At 41.7% G+C, this 20,104-nt stretch overlaps 1 protein-coding gene across 1 annotated transcript; it reads left to right on the forward strand.

Annotated features, from left to right (window-relative positions):
- The first annotated feature begins 54 nt into the window (after nt 1-54).
- Nucleotides 55-16,436, forward strand: adamts15a (ADAM metallopeptidase with thrombospondin type 1 motif, 15a). The gene is made up of 8 exons (XM_026998464.2): nt 55-1,312; nt 7,566-7,698; nt 8,179-8,346; nt 9,757-10,043; nt 10,786-10,963; nt 11,305-11,480; nt 12,562-12,737; nt 13,498-16,436. Exons 1-8 carry the CDS (start codon nt 356-358, stop codon nt 14,309-14,311), a joined length of 2,889 nt encoding a protein of 962 aa, XP_026854265.2. The 5' UTR covers nt 55-355; the 3' UTR covers nt 14,312-16,436.
- The last annotated feature ends 3,668 nt before the right edge of the window (nt 16,437-20,104 follow it).

Below are 20,104 nucleotides of genomic sequence, written 5' to 3' on the forward strand. Positions count from 1 at the left end.
TAGAAGAGAGCACAATGTTCGCCCGCGCAAATGCAGGAAGAGTGGGAGGGAAACCCTGCTTGTGCAGAGAGATGATGTGAACTGAGAGGCATACCCAATGAGCGAAGCCTGATTACAGGCGTTCTGTGTTTACACATGACGTGTGCCCTTAAAGACGACAGATCAGGAGAGACAATTGAGCATACAGGTAGAAGAAGGGAATGGATCATATACTTGCGGATCTCGCACTGAGCGGACGCGCACAAGCCACATTTTAGACCGTCGCGTTTTGGATTATCAATAGACTCCCATCGCTAATTTCGAGATACTCACTGACTAAATCACTTTCTGGTCCACACAAACATTGCAAACAATCATGTTTGTATTCGTAAGGACTGTTCTTTTTGCAAATGTTTTACTTATGAAATACGAAACTGTTCGTTCCATGCAGAGTCAGTTGTGCGTTCCAGTCAGATTAGACACTAATCAATTTGCAAATAATTTCGTCGATTCTAAGATCGGTAAATTACCACAAAAGGTGGCTTTTAAAATTAGCGCATTTGATCAGGATTTTGTTCTTGAGTTGCATCCAGATGCCAGCTTCATGGCACCTACTCTGTCGACGCATATCGTCTCCAATGCTCCAAATTCAGCTGACAGCACAGACCTGAGCCGGTGTTTCTATGCGGGTGACGTGAATTCTGACCCGTTTTCATATGCAGCTCTTAGTTTATGCAAAGGCTTACAAGGTGCATTTGGTTATGACGGCTGGGAATATTTCATCAATCCGTTTTCTAACAACACGACTTCGGGGGCTCGCTGGAGCGCAGAGAACGCGCATGTCATCCGACGGCGGTCCAACGCCAACCTAAGCTCTAACTCCACGTCCCGGTGCGGCGTGGACAGTGGTATGACACAAACCGTCGCTCGGTCTTTGGAAAAGTTTCAACAACTTAAGGAACTGCACATGAAAAACATGACTGAATCTGTCTTGAGAAGTCGGTCCAAAAGATTCGTCTCGGTCCCTCGATATGTGGAAACACTGATAGTTGCCGACGAGTCCATGGCTAAATTCCATGGCGAAGATCTTAAACATTACCTATTGACCCTAATGTCAGTGGCAGCGCGGCTTTACAAGCACCCGAGCATTCTCAACTCTATAAGCGTCGTGGTCGTCAAGTTTATGGTGATTAACGAGGAAGACAAAGGTCCCAAAGTGTCCGGCAACGCAGCGATGACCCTACGTAATTTCTGCACCTGGCAGAAGAAAATGAACAAAAACAACGACAAGCATCCGGAGTATTGGGACACGGCCATTCTTTTCACGAAACAGGTAAGAGTAATCCATATTACGTCAAAAGGAGGCAATCCATTAGAAAGTGGGGGTGAACCCAGAACGTATGTAATATAAAGACGTTTTAAAATACGGTACGATACTGCGGACAATGTATCCAAAAAGCAAAGACATTTAAGTACCATTTATGACCTTTAAGATTACGAACTTCTCTACATGATGTGTCCACCCAGTGTAAACTTTAAAAACCTGCAGTTTGGGTGTATTCTTAACCACGAAAAAAAACATACGATTACTAAAAGCATCATACAGGATCATCTGATATGCCAATTCTAAATACAGTGTCCATCGACAGTGTTAAGTAGACAGTGTGTACTTCCAGGAAAATAAGCAAACAAAAAAGTGGTATAATGCCATTCTTATAACTGAAGTGTTTTCTCTGTGTAACTGTACAGAGGACAACAAGAACTGAACAAGTTCAGCATCCTTAGTTAACCTCCAGTCCCTTGGTGCACCACATTGGTTTTATGTGATGTTGTTATAGTTAAGGGTCAGCTATGACCAAGGGTACTGCCCCTTGTTGGAAAATGAGTGTGAGTTGGAATGTGTGCACTGACCAGAGAAACATACACAAATCACCACACACAGTAGATCAAGATCAGGCACAACACAATTATTAAACTGCTGATCTGATATTTAGGGGAGTTGCTTTAAATGAAGTAATAACCCACCACAAGATTACATGGAAAGGAAGATGCCAGGGCCTATGTGGTAGACTGGTGTGCAACTGTGGTGGTAGATGGGGTAACTGGTAGTGATTGGTTAACAGGAAGTTGAGTATCAAGCGCTCTATTGTAGAGGCTGTACCTTCAGTAAGCATCTTTATCCTTTAATATGCACTGACATAAATAGAAGACATATGAGGATTTGTTTACGGTTATAATTTACCCTATTGTAGTATAGCTTCATTTCATTTCATGTAGGCCTATTCACATTTACAGAAACAGAGACAATTAAAGCATGGTAAAAAAAGTTTGTGCTTGAGTTTTTAACCTCAGTGGTTTGTGTTTAAGCAAACACATACAGAAACATTAGCTTTTGCACTGATTCACCTCTAACAAACTCAACTGAACTCAGTATTCTCTGTCAGCTGTTGCTTGGGAACACCCACATGTGCGGGCGTCTGGCCAGCGCCTCACAATCCAAAATGGGCAAAGTTTTTTCCCCCCTGTAAGCTCTTCTGAGTCACATATGGCCTGAGTTGACCGTCCCAGCCCGGCAAGCCTTGCAGGACCTCGGCCCCAGGCCCGGAGAGTTGGCGCGGGGAAGAGAGCAGGGTTGTGGTTCCAGAATGCACAAGACCCTCCCCTACATTCCTGCACTTGCTGCACTTGGGTCGCAGGAGCGCAGAGATGTTCTACAGGCACGGAGGGTGGGGAGGTGGGGAGAGAAGCGTGTGTGTGGGGGGGGGGGGGTGGGGGGGGGGGGGGGGGCTGTTTCGGCTGAGAGTGCAGTCACTCAGAAATGAAGAGGATGAGGATAGATAGAAAGGTGCATAAATAGAGGGATTTATGGATGCATGTATTAACTAGTGGGTAGGTGGCTGGATAGAATGGTTGGTTGGTTGTCTTGCTGGATAGATGGACAAAAGGACAGATGGTGAAACATACAGTTGGATAAATAAGTGAAAAGTCCATAGAATATAATGTAGTCCAACAGGTAGACCAGTGGACATCTGCATTACTTCGCATTAATCAGTGTTTTCCTTGTTTAAGGTAAATCTAGTTGATAGCATTCATAAACACAAAGCTATTCTGGCATATACTGTAACCATCATGGGCACAACTGCTATGTGCTTCATCCTCAACCCACTCCAACAAATTTCTGTGTACCCTGCCATAGTCTAGAGGAGTGGGGTCTGAGGTTACAGACAGCTGTGTGCAGTCATGTTGTAAGCACCTTTTTAAGTTAGAAGGTGAATGATGCTGCATACATTTAAAAAAATTATGAAAATGCAACTATGAATTAGTGTCAGTGCACTAAGAATACAAAGTAAGGGCAATTTTCAACCATTGGAAAACCTGAAATCACCTTAAAACCTCCTTCAGAACTAGTCCTTAAATTCCAGTTTGCAGCACATCTTATTCTACAGCAAGACCCTGCGGAGCAAAAGTACTGATCCTCTCCAGATCTCACCCCGAGGTAAAGCACCTCGCAAGCTCACATTACTCCCTGAATGACTTAAACAGGTGGACAGGAGAACCGGCCCAGGCTCAGTTCCACGGGGAGAGCTCTGGCCATGCAATCCAATCAGAAAAGCGACACTTCTTTCACTGCAGCTACTGCCTTATGTCATTCTGATGATGTCACGGTAAAGGTTATGTCATAGCATGGATCCTGTCATGTTTGGGACCTTATTTCCTTATTTCCTTCATGAGCGCCATTACTGCACTGAGACAACGAAATGCTTTGTACAGCCACCCACAACAAGAGGAAATTGTGATGGGCATAATAAAATCAGTCAAATAACTAATTTGAAGGAAAATGAGACTTATTACTTGGTTCTCAATGCACATTGGCCAAACACTTCATATATTTCCATTTGCTCTCTTATTGAAGCTTGGGTGAGCTATACAACTGGGGAAAAGGCTTTAATGCAGGGATATAACAGATGAAACATGAAGAAGTGTCCAATTTCGAAGGGCTCTTCTCTTAACCGCACTTCCAGCTGGGAATGATCGGGCTCCCTCCCTCTCTCCTAGACCCCTTCTACCCCTCCATCCCCTTGCTTCAGAACAAGAGTGTTTCCCATTACTAAAGGGGGGAAAGAGACACCTAAATCTGACCTCGTTAAGGCCCACCTGCTGTATGAGGCCCCTCCCAAGTTCAGTCCTGGGGGAAATATCTCTCTGAGGTGCTGCTAGATTTCTTCCGATTTGTTCCCTCTTCCCATCCAGCACATTTTTACAGCTTCCTACCTCACACTTGTGGGCTGTCGCTCTCAGCATTCAGGAAACCAGTGTTGTGTGCAGTTTACTCTTCTGGTTCTCGGCAAGTGCAGTAACTTCCAAATGTTTAGCACGGCTAGCCCACTTAGTAAATGTGCTCCTGCAATGGTGCACAAATGATTATTTGTGATAAATTCTGATAAAAGTAACTGTGGATATAACTAGCTTCTACATCAGCAATGTAGCAGTTTCTCCAATATAATCAGGTGTTTTTTGTTGATATTAGTACTTACATCTCTACCGCATCTGTGAATGCCAGTGGGCTAGCACATAATCTGAATTTAGGGAACCTTAGTTGAGCATCACAGCTGGCATATCCAGTCACTCACAGGGCTGGCCACAGAGCTTGATTGCTTTAAAGTGATTGGTTAACATTTTCCCAAGCATTGCAGCAAAGAATATGATCCATTATGTCTTATGTCACACAAGCCTGCTCCTGGTTTTGTTTTTTTTTAATAAAAACAGAACAAAAACTGTTACTGGGCAACTATCCACGAGGGGGACTTCCAGAATGATTCAGAGAGACCCTGCGATGGTTACATGGAATATGTAATCTTGCCATTACATTGATGACTCACAATAGATTTACTGAGCTCCAAGTCCTATATAACCATAAGGCAATGAGCTCAGACTTGATTTAACTCATATTTGCAGAAGTACATTTCTGTAAAAGCACTGCTGACAGATGGACCTCTTCTTAACAGTTTATTACTGTTGTGTAATGGGCATGTTACCAGAATAATAGGCAATATATAATGACTGGAAGGTGTTTAAAAGAAGGGATAGAGTTAAATAGATCACAGCAGAAAATAAAACAAACAGAAATTAGAGACAACCGAGGGGGAGAGATGCACACATGGAACAGTTTGTATTTAATAAAAAGGGGGTAATGAAAGTCATATGTTTTCTCTGCTGGGAGCCAATTGGGTCAAGAGAGAAGAGAGCCCCCCTCCTCACTTTTCCCAGTAGTGAAGAGGTTTTGCCGACCTGGAGATGTCTGAAAGGGAGAGAGACAATACACGTTCACAGAAAAGCATCTAATCAGTGCTCACACCTCCCCACTGATGTTCAGGGAGGTATCATATTTAATATTACTCTTCATAAACGTCATGTGAAACCTATTTACATCTTCAATAAATTCAGGTGGTCATCTTTTGCTGACACCCACTCCTCTCAGAAAACACATTACTCCACAGCTTTGATGGCCCCTGAGCAACAAGGCCTCACACACTTTTTAATCTAATTAATCTAACTATCTTTTTGTATGGCTGGTCACAAGGGACCAGCTAAGACACAAAAACAGTCTTTGTTGAATATTAAAATATTCCAACAGGGTTTATTGAAATGGCACATAGTTTTGTCAGAGGATCCCATTTTGTGATACTGGTGTTAATTCAACACATCACTGTTGAGAATCTACTACACATGCACATTGTAACACAATGGTGTTCCAAGTGAAGGGTTTCCCCATTGATTTGCTCTGGTGAACTGCACTACAGCAGCACAGTTGTTGTGTAGGTGTGCAACTCCTACTTAGTTTGTCAAATCTTTGATCACTGATTTCTGTAGTGGAGGCTGAGTGGTTTTGAAGGACTGACCCTGTGGAAGCTGAACGCTTTTGGTGGCATTACCCTGTGGACATTGAGCAGTTTCTGTGGAGTGACCATGTGGAGGCTGAGCGGTTTTGAAGCACTGACCCTGTGGAGACTGAGCAGTTTTGGTGGGGTGACCCATGATCTTGTGAATGCTTCTTCAAACAAAAGGACAGGGAGCGGTTGTTTTCAATTAACCTGTGCCGGTCCTCACAACTAGCAGCTGAGACCAAGACAGGTACAGCAGATGTAAAAACTAGGTTACCATTATAAAACATGTACTTGTTACAAAGGTTTTTTGTTCCTTATTATTATTTTTAAATTTGCTTTTAGATTTTTAACTTTAGCTGTCAAGTGTGTTTGTTAACAGTCATCTTTCTTTTCACATACCGACATCTGGTTTGGGTTTTCAATGGTCGAAAACTGTGGTGAATAAACAATTTGTCACGCCGATTTTAACATCATGACCAAAACTTGGTTTTGACTTAAGAATCGGAGCCAGAAATATGCTTAGCCATGAAACATATTTTACATAGCCTTTTCAGAAGCGACTATGGAGTGCTGACCTGAAAGACCTGTCACAATCTTGACCTACTTTTCGTTAGCTGCTGTGATGTCAAACTAACCCTCAAATGACACATCAGCTGTAATTCACGTGGATACAGGCTCACAGAGGGGTACTGTGTGAAGTAGTGCACTCTGCACAATGGCAGGAAGCCAGTATAAATCCTTTTCTTAGGGGTTGGTCAGTGAGGGTGTTACGTCCTAGGATACTGCTGAGAGAAAACCTGTTATTACAATGAGCAGTCGGCTAGCTGACAGACATTTTTAAAACAATGTGGTAAAAAAAATATAGGTCAGCTGGAAACTTTTGCCGTTGGACTAAGAGCACATTTTTAGCCAAGCAATTACTTCAAGGAGTACCAAAATGCTAGCAAAGAAACTTTAACTAGACATCTAAAAGACAGTGCTCTAATGGATGATTTGGACACTTATCAGCATGTACCTTGACCACAACTCAAGATTTTTTTCTGTTTGAGTATTTCCATACTTCTCGGGGTTTTTTGTGCATGAATATCAAAGGTGACCCTTTACCAGACTGGACTATTAAATCTGTGGTTATGTCTAAATGATTGGTCACAAAATTGCCTGAATTACAGGGACTATACACAAACAAGTTATTTGACATGAATTAAAGAGCACAGTCTGTTTAATATTTCCCTAAAAACTGTTTTATACAAGCATCATTTTTCTGTAAGCCTAAGGATGTTGCTCACTGTGATGGTGCTGACAGAAGCATATGTAAGCATACGTTCACAGAGTGATAACCAGAGGATGATTTAATATCCAATTACAGGAACATTTCATTCAAATGATGAAATAATAAAGCATACATTGATGAATGTATAACTTCAAATCTCATATCATTGCTCAGAAAAACAAACCATTTGGCTAAAGTGACCAAATCTGAGATGCTGCAGTCTTCTTCAGACTGTTATCTTGTTATAGAATGACTCAAGCAACTTTATTTTCCAAGCTTGCCTTAGCCACAGATGCTGTTATATATGCCGTCTTCTAAATACGAGTGAACCTTTTACTTCAGCAACAAACTCAGGGCTTTCTTGTTAGAATGTGTGTGGTCTGATGCTTAGCTTTCATGCACAGCTCTTAATTCTTTTTTGTCTGATCCAGGACCTATGTGGAGCCTCCACCTGTGACACGCTGGGCATGGCAGATGTTGGAACCATGTGTGACCCTAAGAGGAGCTGCTCAGTGATTGAGGATGACGGCCTGCCATCCGCATTCACCACCGCGCATGAACTCGGTCAGTATGCATACTTGATCAGACAGGCCAGTAATCTGACTTTTGAGATGCCAAATGGTCTTTAATGTTTCACTCCTTGAAAACTGGGACACGAACCAATAATTTACCACGTGTCTCGAAAAGCTTGCTGAACAACTCAAACATGACATTCCTTCACCTCAAAATTAGGTTACATAGGAGACATTAGGGATTTAAGAATCCACTGAAGTATGATGATAGGCTCTTTTTACAGTTGCTTAGTTTGGGTAGACACATTTACAAGGCCAGGGGAGGAAATGGGAAAAGCTGCTGGAGGCAGTGGTGGAGAGGCTCACATAGCTGAGCCATGAACACTGGTAAGATAATTACCCAAGACCAGCAGACTGATGATTCCAAGGGCAAAAATCAGAATTTGATTCACTTGAGGTTTTGAAGTGACTGATGTACATTGGCATGGAGAGATGATTGCAGCACTCTTCTCTTCTCTTCTCTCCTCCAAAGGCCATGTCTTCAATATGCCCCATGACAATGTCAAGGCATGTGAGGATGTATTTGGGAAGCTTCGGGACAATCACATGATGTCTCCGACGCTTATCCGGATCAACCGCACCAGCCCTTGGTCTCCCTGCAGTGCTGCCATCATTACAGATTTCCTCGACAGTGGGCATGGTGAGTCAGAGTGGCCTGCTTTTCTCTCTGTCTGGTCCCTCCTACCTTGCTATTTTTTCTGTGCCTTTTGTTAACTTTGAAGAAGTAGATGCTGCTTTGACAGGTAGGTAATGATGAAAATCAAAATGCTTCAGTTTTGGATAATTAAAAATGTAATATACTGGGATTTTCAGGGAATAGACTTGTTCTGGAACATATGTAGTCCACTGGCAACATTGTCTGCAATTTTAATAGACATAGCAGCAATAGGTAACTCATTCATGAAAGTCGTTGCTTTGGAGTGTGCTAAGCTTGGTGTAATGGAGTACACTTCCCTACTCTCATCCTAATGACTTATGCATTTAATGATCCTTTGGAAGGCAGCCACACAGTACTGCAAAGCTCCTACGAGTCCTACGAGCTGCTGAGCATGAGTCTCTGCCTATCAGGACAAACCACTGCATCTGCATTCAGCAAAATGGCAATTGATGGTTCGCAAATCTCTTTGCAGGCAGCCGTCCAGACCGCTTGTCCGAAATTAGATGGGGTTAGAACAGACAGCCCAATGTGGTCTGGCTGTCCCTAGCTGAAGGTGTAGTTCTGCCCAGTTTTCCCACGCAGGTTGAAATAGAAACTTAGGTCTCTGAAACTTACTGTTTTGCCTGTGTGCATCTTACTGTGTGTACATATGTAGGTATATAGTGTCTCCAGCCATATGCTTAGCAGTTGCACAAGCACAAACACATGCACGCAAGCACACACACACACACACACACACACACACACACACACACACACACACACACACACACACACACACACACACACGCATGCATGCGTGCACACAATGAACACACACACATACAGTGTAATCTACAACTGTGTTAAAGAAACAAACAGTTTTGACATAAGTATTTGTGTTAATAAGGGCCCAGTGTGATTTCATTGGGTTTTCAGTTAGATCTCTGGGTTTACAGGACTGGGTTTACAGTTAGATCGCCGAAGACCTCAGAGCCTAAAACTAATACTCATACTTTCTCAGACTACATCATTCTTAACAAATGAATATTGATGTGATGAATCTAAAGATGTAAGTTGAACAAATATACCTCAGGCATAACTCTTTGATCAAATGTCTCCCAAAGCGATAAAACTAAATATAAACATCCTTAATGGTAATGGTCCAGATTGCTTCGGTGTGGTGACAAATTAGTATGATGTTTATGTCATCTTGATCTGAAAGATAAATACTAAGCACTGAGACTATGCTTTCAATGCTGTCCTGTTTTCCATATGAAAGGCTGCTAGTTCAAGGTTATCTGTAACAAAAGTAACAGAATCTATTATAGGAAGTCAATGTAAAAAGTAACGAAACACAATGGCCCAAGGAAAGCTTATGTATACGGGGCATAACATAAACTTGTCCTGTAGGTGACTGTCTACTGGACCAGCCTCAGAAGCCCTTGGTCCTATCAGACATCCTCCCTGGTGTATCCTATGGCTTGGAGAGGCAGTGTGAGCTGGCTTTTGGCACTGGCTCCAAGCCATGCCCACTCATGCAGGCACCCTGCCAGCGGCTGTGGTGCACAGGCAAGACCCGTGGGCAGCCCGTCTGCCAGACACGCCATTTCCCCTGGGCAGATGGCACAAGCTGTGGTGATGGCATGCTCTGCATGCGTGGGGTGTGTGTAGAGAAACAGGAGGTCATAAAGGAAAAGGTGAGCATGGGACATGTGACAACACACACTGATATGCTGTATATGTACTCAGTGAAATCACACTGCTAAATAGCAAAGTAATAATTTTGCCAATCATGTTTATCAGAAGGTTTCTATCTTCAAAAGTGAGACATGCTCTATGATCATACATCAAGTCTCATTGTCGCAGTAACAGGAGCCATGATCATGGCAATAAGTTAATGTGTTGTTGCTGGCCTGGTCAGTATGCTCCTATGGACCCTTTCATTCACTTAGTTTGTTTTGCTAACACTGCATGTGTCATTTCTTTTAGCAGGAAACCTCCATGTAGAATCATCTTTAGAGAATTTAGCCAAATTCTTTAATCCTGTACAGCTGCACTTGTGCATGATTTAGTGCTTATTGTGTTCTGCAACTTTTAATAAACATTATTTAGGTAATCAGGTTATTTGCAGTTTTTTCTGTGTCTGATAGACCCCTTTTATAAAGCTTTTCCAAAAACAAGCAAGAAATGTTTCTGCTTAGCAGTATAACCACACCTGGAGGACATATTTCTATCTGGAGGACGTACATTTCAAGGGGGTGATGACATAAAGCAAAGGAAGGGCAGAGATTTTTCGAACCTACATGTGACTTAACATCAAATCTCACTCTGCTAGACTGACACTTGTAACAGTTGTTAAGTGCCAAAATATATCACCTCATCCATGTTTTTTACATTCTTTCTCTTAATCCCTTTCTCACTCTCTCTGTCTCTCACTAGGTGGATGGTAAGTGGGGCAAATGGGGGGCATTTGGACCTTGCTCCAGGACCTGTGGTGGAGGGGTGCAGTTGTCAAAGCGAGAATGCATTAACCCAGTGCCAGAGAATGGAGGCAAATACTGCCAGGGTGTGCGGGTTAAGTACCGCTCATGCAACCTCAACCCATGCCCCGAAATTGGTAAGGATTCAAATACTTAGGTCAAAGAAGCCTAAACTTGGTGCTGTTTAGTTTGAAATTCATTATAACTTAAAACAAAAGAGAACCAAATAGGTACTTTATAGTTTGGTAGTTCCAAATGTTTGATGCAGCCCATTGAGCTCAGTTCTTTAAGGGATAAGTTCCAGTAATTTAACTTAATTAAATTATATAAACTCAGATTCACCATGACTACGGTTTGGTTTCTTGACCTTCCAATCTGGGACCACCTAGAAAGAAGAAACCATTTGGTCTTAAAAACCATTCATGGGAACAAGTGTTATTTACAATATGCCTCTCCTCTACCTTCTTTTGTCACACAGGCAAGAGTTTTCGTGAGGAACAGTGCGAGTCCTTCAATGGCTTCAGTCTTAACACCAATCGCCTCACACCCTCTGTAGTGTGGGTGCCCAAATACTCAGGAGTCTCACCTAAAGACAAGTGCAAGTTGATATGCAGAGCTAATGGAACAGGCTATTTCTACGTACTAGCCCCCAAGGTGAGCAGCAAGGGGTGAAAATAGGTCCATTTCAATTGTGATGAACATTCCAAGCATCCTGTTTGATGATCAGATTTGGAAACCTAGAATGGTATGCAGGTATAAAAAATATACAGAAGTGGAAAACTGCAGCTGAGCAAAGGGATTATGTCTTCGTGACATTAGAAATGTTTTTGGGGAAAAGTTCATGTGTCAAGAATTAGAAGTCTATATCTCAAATGATTTAAGCTTGAATAGTTTATGAAGGACCAGCAAGCATGTTTTTCTTAAATCTTACATGTTTTCTACATAGAGATAACCTGTCAGTTAAGCAGATTTTTGGACAAAGGAAACAATGTACTTTGAAACTTGAAACAAGTTTACACTAAAAATACTATAGATATAAAATAGAGGCAAAAATGTAAGCTCTGCAGTTTTCAAGAAGAACAGTGGCAACTCTTCCATGACTGCCTTATACTTAAACCAGCTGGTGGTGTGGACAGAGAGAAGAAAGGAATGATGGAGGAGATAGTGAGGGAGAAGTGACTAATCTGGGTGAGAGAGTGAGGTGTGGAGTGAGCTTCCACAGAGTCCCAAAACCCAATAGGACCAGACTATCGCTGATTCAGGATTAGCTGAAGAGGCTGGCATGCCTGCATTATACATGGTTAAGAAATGAGCAAACATTATACTCAGATCAGGTTCATATTGACAGAAACACTGATATTCTACAAGCCATAATTTTTTCAAATGAAAAAGTAATGGACAGAACCTCATAATTGTTAAGGTGCTCTGCTCCTATGTGTTCCATGTTTGGCAATCTTATCAAGGGGGGAACAGAACATATTCTTCTAGGTGTGATGTGAAATAATCATTTTACTGATTGCATATTTGCAAGCAATTATTATGATATAAGGATAGATGATCATTTGCATCAAAACCCAGCTTTATTGGCCAAGTATTTTTTGCAAATACAAGGAGTTCATCACTGTGCTGATGGTCACAATATTTACAGCAAAGTGTCTTTCTGCTTTTAGCTTTTATTAAACAGATTATTTACAGGATCTACAGGGGAGTGGAACCTTCCTTTCTGTTTGTGCAGGTTGTGGATGGGACTCCATGTTCTCCAGACTCCTCGGCAGTCTGTGTCCAGGGTAAATGCACCAAGGCTGGCTGTGATGGCAAGCTGGGCTCCAGCAAGAAGTTTGATAAGTGTGGTGTCTGTGGGGGTGACAACCGGAACTGCAAGAAGGTTTCGGGACTCTTTACAAAACCTATGTAAGCAATCAGTGCTGTTGAATAATGAATACCTAAAAACAGACACTGGCCAGAGTTTTAATCACTTTTAATCATTTTCATCCATGAGAAAGCGGCAGCCAAACCAATTTTCTCTGCTCCACTTCCACAAAACCCTTTAATTTGTACTCCTCCAATGGCTCTGGTCAGCAATCCTAAAATACAGAGAAACACAGTGCCACATATAAGAACAGCATACACTGGGGAATGCACAACACACATGTTTTTTAGGCTAATATTTCAACGTACTGAGTGCAGCAATCTATGAGGCAGTAAAAAAGGTTTTGATGGCACAGTACCTAAAGCATGGACATGTAAAGAACTCAGTCACTGTTAAATCCATCATGTTTATTTTTCTATATGATATTTTAGACATTTTTTTAGTATCACAGCCAGTAAGATCATATAGATATTCAAGTGGTACTGATATGTTCAAGTAATTTGTTAAAAGAGGGATTTACAGTGGTATGTTAGTCAGAGCCTGCTTGAAGTTCATCAAATCAAGCCAATGTCAAAATGCAATAAATGCATGCAGACCAGGAATAAAGACACACAATATCTGTCATTTCTTCAAAAAACGTAATACTTTCTGAATAATCATGAGCGTCAAAACATTACAGAACGATTCAGTCATAGGGTACTCACATACACAGGACTACTGTAGTAGATACTGTTTATGCAGAACAACTATAGGTCCTCCAGTCTTAAGGACCTACACTTACACTATCCTTTCCCTCCTCAGGCATGGATACAATTTTGTTGTCATGCTTCCAGTGGGAGCTGCCAATGTCGACATCCGCCAGCGTGGCTATAAGGGCATAATGAGTGATGACAATTACCTGGCCGTGAAGAACAGCCGAGGGGAATACCTGCTGAATGGGAACTACGTGGTGTCTGCCATGGAGCGGGACATCCTAGTGCGGGGTAGCCTGCTCCGCTACAGTGGCACAACTCGCCAGTCTGAAACCCTGCAATCGGTCAAGCCACTGGGGGAGACGCTGACTGTGGAGGTGCTGTCTGTGGGACAGATGACCCCTCCGCGCATCCGCTACTCATTTTATTTAAGGCGAGAGAGCAAAGAGGACAAGGCACTGAAGAAGGAGGGCCGGACACGGGCTGAGAACAGCGTGCTTGCCGAGGAGGAAGGGTCCGACAGCATTGGGAAGCGAGCTGACCACTTGAAGAAGAAAATCCCGCCCCTGTATACCAAAGAGGACACCTCTCCCGGGAAATGGGCAGCAGGCAGGTGGGATGAATGCTCGGTGACGTGCGGGAACGGCCTCCAGAGGAGGATGGTGCAGTGCCTGAAAGGAGATGGGGGACCTGGGACAGACTGTGACCCGGCTAAGAGGCCCAGCGCCATGCGGGTGTGTGGAGACCCATGTCCCATGTGGAAGGTGGGCGAGTGGTCCCCATGCTCCAAGAGCTGTGGGAAGGGCTTCAAGCGACGACCTCTCCACTGCAGCACCCAGACAGGGATGCTCCTGCCGAGGGAGCACTGTGCAGGCATGAAGAAGCCTCAGGAGCTGGACTTCTGTTCATTAAAATCCTGTTAACGACTCTTCTCCTAACCCCCAGTCCTTTGTCTTCCATGTTAACTCCCACCACAGACTTGTCACTTTGTCAAACAGTGTACTCAAAGAAAAAGAACAAACAATGAAAAAAGATAAACGACCCGGAACTTTATTGGTTCTGCTGCATCTTGTTTTTGTTTTTGCATCTGCCTGCAAAAGTGGAAAGACATGAAGACAATAAAATGTACAAGTTGGTAAAACAAACAGAAATAATATAAGAGAGAGAAAAAGAAGCAAAAAGACAACAGAACAGCAAGAAAGTAGGTGGAAAGACAGGGTTAAACACAGCTGAAAATGGTCTTCTACCTCTAACTCTAACGAAACATTTACATGACCCAGATCTCACAAAATAGCAATCTTACTGAATCGTATTGCCCTTGCTTTTCTGAAGAATTGACTCAACAGAAACGTGCATATACTGACTCATCTTTGACCATCTTTGTTTAGTTAAAATTAGTGTAAAGATATTTGCCTGGTCAATACAAACTGAACTCTTTTGGGCTTGTATTTAATATGTTATTGTTGAGAACAAGAATATTGTTATGTGAGCATTTGCTTTTTTACAGTGCGATCTTTTAAAATATTACTGGTCATAGAGACCAACCCCAACACTAATAGTCTTCTGGGTCAAAAAATACACATTCCACACAGAAGAAAAGAACTACCACAGAAAAATGCCCTTGTACTGCATGGAACTGGCTGCCACTGTGTCATGTTCCCTTTGAGTGTTTTGTTTTTGGTTTTTTTTATGTAAAAAGCATAGAGATGCCAGAGTGGTGAGGCTTAACTGAGATTAGGTCAGATATTAACTTGGTCAAGAGTGTTATCTTAGCTTGCCTTGAATATAGGCTGAAGATGTTAACAAAAAATCACTTTAATTATTTTGTTGTTCTTCCTTATCAGTGCTACCAAGCCCAAAGATATTTTCTTAGCTGTTTTATATCTGAATTTACAAAGACATATTTAGAGTATGTACACAACTACACAGACATTTATCAGACATAAACCATATACCAGAGAAATCTGACTAAAAGTTAACATTGTTTCTGTCATCTGCAGAGTGGGAAATTGGTGTTCCCCCTTCATTTATGGCACAGACAAAAGTAAAGCTAGTTCATGCTAATTCATGCTAGTTCATGCTAAAAGCATGACTACAGCATCCTCTCCTGCACTTTAATATAAGGTAGGTAGTAACCATTCATGCTGCAGTGTGAGTATAAATAGCTGGAAGAGGACACTCTGACAGATCCTGGAAAATGGACATATAAACATATAAATATATAAATCCCAGAAATCTAAAATTAAGATGAGAACATCCTCTCAAAATCTCAGTGTTAGCGCATTTTTTCTTCTAAGTTTTTCTTCTAAATCTCAAAGGCTACTTGTCAATTCAAAGCAATAATTTATAAACATTTCACCCTACTAGTCTGGCCAAAGTTTTCTGACCAAAGTTTTCTCACCATGTTCCCTTTGTTGACCATACTTACAGAATAAGTGCTTCATCTCATTTTGACACCCACCTCCTTCATTGTTTGTTTACTCGTATTAATTACATTTTTTTTTTTGTTTTATCATAATTGTCCTCTCCACCACCCTTTCCATTGAGCCAGAAGTGCAGCTGCTATAATCAAGCCCTGTCTGGTACAGTTGCCACAGTAAGTTATTTTTGCAATTAGGCCGATTTCTTTTTAAGGAAGTGGTGGCTTATATCATGAGGCGGTACAGTTTCATGCCTGATTCCAACCTGGCGAGCCATTTTTTTTAGACACGGTTAGTGTAAAATTCCTGTAATGCATCATATAGTGAAACATATATGTGCGTGAGGTTCTTCAGAGCAACCATATTGTCCATCTAAAAGATGGTTCCTGTATTACTTGGAATGTTTTATTCATTTTTTTTTCTTTTGCGCTTTAGTACAGCAAAAGATTTCAATGTCCTGCATGGGCTGCCTTGTATACCATGTATACATCCATCTAGCTGTGCACAAAGTATGTTATGTAAATGTAAATACCTTTTTGTGTCTTGTTATATATGGTTTCTTTTTTTTTTTTTAGTGCTGCCATTTGAATTTAAGGTATTTATTCCAAATAAAACATGTACAAACAAATGCTGTTTTGTCTGTGACTGCTATTTATGTTTTTGGTTACTCAATAAAATGTCTCAGTAAAAAGAAACACATTCAAACACAATAAAAGTCTTTATTTAAACTTTAAACTGCAAGAAGTAATGTAGGAATGAGCAGATTCTTGTGCAGGAGATGCTACATACTGGCGAAATATTGCCATTTCTGACTTAGGTTTACTATAGGGGAAAGACCATCCTTTGTCCATATAATTATCTATATAGCCTCCTTTAATGTTCCCCTGTCTCACAAACTGAGAATGTTCAAAGGATACCACTTCACCAAACAGAGGGAGGGGGGAGGGAGGGAGAAATGGAAAGTGAGAGAATGAAGATGTGGGCCAAATTTCAAGCACTAGAAGGTGGCAGCTGTATGCTCACTATACCAAGCCTTATAAGGCAGGTAGACTTCATTAGTTGAAGGGTACATATATAGCCACTGGGAGAACTGTGTCAGGACAGAATGGGTCATGAGGCAGTTTGGGACTATTACATCAAGCAGAAGGCATTGTCATGTCAGTGGCCAAAAAATGCCTGATTTCTGTTGACCCATATACAAATAGCTTGGAATGTCAAAAAGAAGCATAACATGGAATTATATTTTTTTCCCCTTATGTTCTCACGTGCACAAAACACACACACTCCTACTTTTCCACTTTCAATGTATCTCTTTTTAGCACTTATGAACCTTCATCTGCATTCCTGAGAAGTGCGTCGTGCTTTTAAAAACACTAGCACACCTTCTTTATGAACCATTCAAAAAAAGATCTCAGCAATACAAAAACCAGAGACCCAGTGCTGTGTTCCAATCCAGAGCATCCATTCATTGTTTCAAACTAGTGACCCACACAACCAACAAGCCTGTCTGATTCACTGGCCTTGCTTGCAGGTTCCTATGGAAAGGAAGACACATGCGGTATTCCGTACCTCTGCTCCTTCACTTCTTCCTCATAGCTACCATCCCCTTCTCCCTGACCCGGCCTGTTATTCAGACCCTGAGAGAATGGGAAACAAGGAATTGAGGAGGCAGAGTGTTGCCAGGGAATGACAGGATGGAACAGTGCCGGGCAGAGCCAGGGTGGGGGACTGGGGGGCTAGGGGAAGTCACCAGAGGGGGAAAAAAAGGAAAATACAACCTCACTCGTGCTGGCCTGTCCCGCATCTCCTGATTGAAATGACTTCACCCATAAATCTTGTCTTCCCATGTTTTCTTCAGGGTTTATTCACGTTCTGTTCAAAATAGCAGCGCTGGGAACGCTGGAAGCAAGTTTCGTTGTTGCACAATTTAGGTCATCTTGTTCAGCTTGCTTTGTCTGCCCATTGTTCTTGATGTGTTGCACAGGCTGCCAATGTAGAGGAAAATACTACCTAATAAGGAAGAATGACTGATGATTCTCCATTGGGTAATGAAGGTAAATGCACACAGTCATCTGTTTGTTTCAATTCAAAGATTCTTCAACACATTCTAAACTCAATAAAATGTTTTTCAATCAGTATCTTAGGTTTGCAACCCATGTTTAAGAGCTGGTTAACAATCAGTAGAGTAGCTCTGTCTCTACAGCTTAAGATTAGATATGTTCCTGGCATGTATTTCCAACTACACCTAAAAACAGAGATTCAAAAAATCAACTTGTTTGAACCTGTAAGATAAAATCTAAAAGTTTCCTCAGTGTACATGCAGATGCTAGCTCACTCTCTTCCCTTAATACCACTGGGATGTAAAGGCTCATAGGAAAATCAGAATAGACCAATGAAGCCCTTCTTGATACTATTTGCTATGAGCCTCACTGGAAGAACTGAGAGGTGTATGCCGCTCAAAGAGGAACAAGGCGTGACTCACAGATCCTCCTCAGTTGGATACTTGACATGACGCATGTATACCCGTCTTCCCCGAAATCAGGGGCATTTTCAATCTCTTTTTACAAAAAATGTTTTTTTTATCACTCACCAAACTTTCCTGTCTTGCCATGTTTCATGAAACTGACTGCTGAAGCATACCTCTCTCAGGACCATGAGTTTACAGGAACTGAAATGCATTAATTACAAAGCAAAATGAATTAATTGTATGCAGATAGACTTTGGCTCTATTCAAATAATAATACCAAGCCATCTACACTTTGTGAATCAAAACTTGCACTGTAAAAAGCTTGGATTGGATGTCACCTAAAAGCACATTTTTGTTAGTGTTGCTTGTGGTTTGTGATCTCACAGGTTCTACCTGGACGGAGGATCTAGAAAAATATGCTGACAAGACCTACTGCAGAATCATTCCAATCTAATAAATGGTAACTTAGCGAGAAGCTTCCCTCATCCTGTTTAGCCAGTGTAGCGCTTAGTCTCCTTGAAAACCTCAGCACAGATGGAGCAACACTGGAGGTGCCACATGTGTGTGATCTACCATGCAGGTGGATCTTCCTGGCATTAGTGCACTCCACTCTTAGGATTTCCAGAAAAGTTGCCCGCTGGACCCACAGCATGGCCAACCTACAGGAAAATCCCTCAGCACTATGTCACAACAATCTGGTTCTTCCAAAGTGTAGTCCCTGACAGAAAAAGAAAGAAAGAAAGAAAGAAAGAAAACAAAATAGCATGCTGCACTGTACAGGATGTTTCCACATTATGCAGTTGGTTTAGAAACGTTTTCAGGATGAAACAGAAAGATCTAAGCCCTTCTATCACAGTGGTGGTCCACAAAGGAGATAAGAGTAAGGATATGGTTTGATGATGTGGAACATGTCGAGTCTGCTTATTCTCATAAAATAATTATGCTTTTTGTTTGAAGTACAGAACCTCTTAACTGCCTCAACACTAGAACACCACCAGTATGATCATGTACGCTGTACACATATTGACCATATAGCTACACTGAAAATTCTTTTTGTTGAAAACTGTAATTCAGAGAACAATTGTGGCCTATAAAGGGAAAAAGAAGGATGTTTGGAAACTTGCTTGTCATGGAGACAAAAATGGATTTGGCTAAAACATGATCAAATCCTCCCACACTCCATCATAATGCCACCAGTTCCTGTAAACCCTGTTCACCGGAGATTCCCATGTTTCCACTGTACTGTACTGACCGAAGGATGTGTAACACTCCACCATGGAAGGGGAAGTACTAAAGAGTGTTTTGTACCTTGCAAGTCTTTAATGTGTGGGGGCAGGGGAAAGTTTTGGGAGCATCTGTATGGAATTTAGTAACTAGGTGAAGACCTGTATTATACAGCTATGAAACAACTACTACTTGAATGCACCATCCTTTGTTTGGAAAGACCTACCTTGTATCAACACTTTCTACTGAGTTACACTTATCTTATTGGTGCATTTTATAAGTGTACAATTATGCACTAGCCTATGTATTGGTATGCATAGACTGTGAGCCACCTATTCAGCTATTCATACCCTATTCAGCACTTTCTGACACCAGAATCCCTGCTGACTGGATATTATTTGGGTCACAGTCTCCAAGCATTAATACTGACATACACTGAGATGGCAGAGTCATGGACATGGGTGCTGAGTGGTTTGATATTTGCCATTGATGGTGGGCCAGAGGATGCAAATAGTGCATGGCAATAAATGCAATTGTCTATAGAATCAGTCTGAGAACCTACAAAGTGTTTCTCGGTAAATGCAACATAGCTTGATGCCATTATT

Source organism: Electrophorus electricus, chromosome 6 (genome assembly GCF_013358815.1).
Source record: "Electrophorus electricus isolate fEleEle1 chromosome 6, fEleEle1.pri, whole genome shotgun sequence".
Classification (NCBI taxonomy): domain Eukaryota; kingdom Metazoa; phylum Chordata; class Actinopteri; order Gymnotiformes; family Gymnotidae; genus Electrophorus; species Electrophorus electricus.

Coding starts and splice junctions, on each gene's coding strand:
- adamts15a (XM_026998464.2), top strand. CDS start 356: ATGTTTGTATTCGTAAGGACTGTTCTTTTTGCAAATGTTTTACTTATG. Junction 10,964..11,304: donor CAACCCATGCCCCGAAATTG/GTAAGGATTCAA, acceptor TTTGTCACACAG/GCAAGAGTTTTCGTGAGGAA. Junction 11,481..12,561: donor TCTACGTACTAGCCCCCAAG/GTGAGCAGCAAG, acceptor CTGTTTGTGCAG/GTTGTGGATGGGACTCCATG.